The sequence below is a fragment of the Aquarana catesbeiana genome, linkage group LG03 (assembly GCF_042186555.1).
Source record: "Aquarana catesbeiana isolate 2022-GZ linkage group LG03, ASM4218655v1, whole genome shotgun sequence".
Classification (NCBI taxonomy): Eukaryota; Metazoa; Chordata; class Amphibia; order Anura; family Ranidae; genus Aquarana; species Aquarana catesbeiana.
This window is the reverse complement of record NC_133326.1, coordinates 610,580,225-610,583,979: the sequence shown is the minus strand read 5'-3', so window position 1 is coordinate 610,583,979 and position 3,755 is coordinate 610,580,225. Positions and strand designations below refer to the sequence as shown.

At 45.6% G+C, this 3,755-nt stretch overlaps 1 protein-coding gene across 4 annotated transcripts in view; it reads right to left on the bottom strand.

Moving 5' to 3' along the window:
- Positions 1-3,755, bottom strand: part of CDCA2 (cell division cycle associated 2) — a 100,131-nt gene that overhangs the window by 32,674 nt on the left and 63,702 nt on the right. For 3 of the 4 annotated variants that reach the window (XM_073622233.1, XM_073622230.1, XM_073622229.1), the window contains exon 13: positions 1,478-1,591. In XM_073622233.1, coding sequence (XP_073478334.1) covers positions 1,478-1,591 — 114 coding nt within the window. The remainder of the gene's footprint in view (positions 1-1,477; positions 1,592-3,755) is intronic. The other variant, XM_073622232.1, reaches the window with a different exon arrangement.

Below are 3,755 nucleotides of genomic sequence, written 5' to 3'. Positions count from 1 at the left end.
CAGCAAAAATTATACACATACTGCAGCTGCTGACTTTTAATAGGACACTTACCTGTCCTGGAATCCAGCGATGTCGGCACCGCAGCTGATGTTTCCAGCAGCTGTCGGGGTGCTGCCGCCGCCATTGCCACTAAGGGAACCCGGCAGTGTAGCCTTAACGGCTTCATGCCGGGTCCCTACTGCGCATGCGCGAGGCAGCGCTGCGCTCTACTGGCCCAGCAGGCGGGGAAGGAGGAGGGAGCTGAGCCGCTGACGTAATTCGCCACGGCCCACAATCACCGAAGTGGGGACAGGATACGTGTCAAAGACCGTTACTGGACACCCACCCCCTGAAAGGTGCCAAATGTTACACTGTTATAGTTATCTACGCCTAAGTGAAGTTGTGAAAAACTTGGCAGGCTGCCTGTTTTTTTTGGGACAGCTGTCAGCTGTGAACAGAGAACTCTCTGCACTGAATCGGGGAAAACGCTGTGTTAAGTTCGCAAGGGGGTAGAATCGCGGTTTCGATCTTTAACAATTAATCGTGCAGCCTCTACTACTTGCACATACTGCAGATGATTTACTAAAACTGGAGAGTGCAAAATCTGGTGCAGCTCTGCATAGAAACCAATCAGCTTCCAGTTTTTTTTTTTTTTTGTCAAAGCTTAACTGAACAAGCTGAAGTTAGAAGCTGACTTGGCTACCAAGCACAGCTGCACTCGATTTTTGCACTCTTCAGCTTTAGTAAATCAATCCCAATGTGTGTGAACAGTTTCAGCTATCAGTGGTGGCTGTCAGATTTGTACTCAGTAGTAACTACCACTGTTAGGCCCCTTTCACACGGGGGCGGTGAGGGTGTCGGCGGTAAAACAGCGCTATTTTTTGCGCTGCTTTACCGTCGTTTTTGCGGCGGTATTCGGCTGCTAGCGGTGCGGTTTTAACCCCCGCTGGCGGCCGAAAAAGGTTAAAACCGCTCGCATAGCGCGGCCATAGCCGCGGTATTGCCGCGCTGCCCCATTGATTTCAATGGGCAGGAGCGGTTTAGGAGCGGTGAATACACCGCTCCAAAGATGCGGCTTGCAGGAGTTTTTTTCTTCTCCTGCCGGCGCACCGCTTCAGTGTGAAAGCCTCGGGCTTTCACACTGAACAAACAGTAGCGGCAGTTTTGGGTCGGTTTGCAGGCGGTATTTTTAGCGCAATAATGCCTGCAAACCGCCCCAGTGTGAAAGGGCTCTTAATATGCAACTGCTCTTGGCAGTTACATGCTAATAGAGTCTCTGACCGCCTCGTGAATGCTGCTCAAGTTTGCATTGAAGGTCCGCGTTGTGCTCAATTTTGGCCACAAAAACTGTTAGCCAGTTTGTAAGTGGCCATAGTGTTGCTAAGTCCAGAGGCAACGTTTTGCGGTCTCTAAATGCAACAAACGATCACCTGCTAAACTACTCTGTGTGAATGTAGCCTTACAAATGTCAACTTTTAGAATAAAACAAGAACTTACCATAACTCTCTTGATGGAACCAGGCTTTCTGCCTCTTTTGGAAGGTTTGGCTGTAGCACTCACTTGAACTTTGCTGTTGTCTGCTGTAGAGGGGTCTTCAGAAATGCAAGCCTGCTAAGGAAAAGCATTGTACTTAGCTCTTGGTCTCATGACCATCTCTCAACTAGGTTTCTTCTACATTAATAGATTAAAATATTTAGCCTGATTTGGGTGGATGTGGGTAGGATACCAACCACACTGAGTTGTAAAAAGGCCTCCGGGCTTTTGGTGTGTTCATGAAATCATGGAGAACCAAACAGGGCTAAGTAACCCAGCTGCAGAAAGCCTGGTCATGACTGTGATGGAGTCCTGAAGAACAGCAGCCAACTGGCAGGTAACATCCTGTCCAACACCACACAAAAACGAAACTATATTTTTGCTGCATGTGGCCTTTAAAACGGTTTAACCATTTTGCCTTCTACCCACACCACCACGTTAATACTATCCTCACGTCATTTTACATGCTTCACGTTAAAGATGAACTCCATGCAAACCACTAAATACACAGATGAAATACATAAATGGGAGCAGAATATTTTTAGTCCTGTGTAAATCTCAGAACTGGATTGAAGGAATATCTAGACTGGCTTTTTTCTGCTGTAGTTAAGCAATCCAGCAGGGTCTGTTCTCTGCCCACAGCCTCCAACAACATCCAACAGACCCCAACCCCCACCAAAAAAAAAAAACAAAAAAAAAAAACTATTATTAATAATAATAATAATAATAATAATAATAATAATAACAACAACAACAGGGGAACTTGATGAGGCCAAGCCCCCAAACCCAAATAGGAATCAATTAGTAGTCAAGGGGAGGACATGGAGAATCAATATCGGGACCACCAAAGAGGGATAACCAGAATCAAGCAAAAAGTTGATCAATCAAAATCCACCAAAAACAGTTGAAACAATAAAAAATTCTCAAAAAGGACCCTTAAGTTGATGTGGTCAACAATGAATGGGCCAAATCCTTAGAAGGAACAGGCCTTGGAAAGAACTGAAAACTAAAACAAGGTCCAGGCACAATGACCAGCCTATTAAAATGGGCCATGGGCCTTTAGATCTCTGACCCCCCTGGTTTGAAGGACAGAGGCTCCATGTCAGCAAGATTGTCTGGCCAGGCAACTAATCTTGCTGAATCAACTAGGACACAACAGCCAAAGAAGGGTGTACTGCAATTTCAGCATACTAAAGCTTTTGGTCCCACAAACTCAACATGACTGAAGGGGTGGGGTGCAAGGAAAGCATCTACAGAAATACAGGAAATACAGTAGATCTAGACTCTAGTATAAGACTGGGGAGATTAAGGCTGAGTTCACACTGGCTTAAGAATAGGCGTTGGAGAGGCATTTGACAGGCGTTAAAAATGCCCCTCAAACGCCTATGCACAAGATTCAATAGACAGCACATTGTGCTGTTCACATTACAAAAACATGAAGTGTTAGCGTCGCTTCAAAATTGAAGCTTCATGTCGAGTCAGGAGGCGTTGAAGCTTTTCAACGCCTCCCATTGAAGTTTATGGTAACTCTCGCAAACGCTTGGCAGGCGTTTTCGGCGCAGTTTTGGGGCGGTTGCGGAGTGTTAAAATCTGTCACTTTCCATTGTGGGAGCAGTTTTAACACTCAAACGCTACGAAACCGCACATAGGGCGTTTAGGGAGCGTTGTAAAATGCCCCATTCTAGTGAATGCTGGGAATAGGAGGGGTTATCCTGGGCCAGCATAGGGTTTGCTTGCTTGAGACCAATCCTCCTCTAGATGACAGTATCAGAATGGCTGTGTCATTCAATAGACAAAAATTAATTCCATTTTGTGTGCACCAAATGCCTTTGCAAACCCAGTTATTCGCTTGTAAATGTAGTAGCGAGATCATCAATGTGCTGTACATAGCCTGTGCAGACACCAGGGCTGTGGAAATGACCCAACAGAATCACCCACTACAGACTGAATGCAGAAAACGACACCAGGGTTGGATACAGCGACCGGTCATTATTACAGGAAGCGACTGCAAAGAAGCAAAGTTTAGTGCTGGTTAACTTCACAGATCAAGGAAATATACAAATCACACCAAGATTCAAGAACACACATATGCCTCTTGCATTTAGACAATATTTGCTTATCCCAGAGTTCAGTTTAAAAATCCATCGATTATATAACTGTACTCACTGAGCCAGCTTATGCTGGCCTTTAAGGGGTTTAAAATACTGGGAGGCAGGGCTTATCGTCATGTGACCGCCATGAT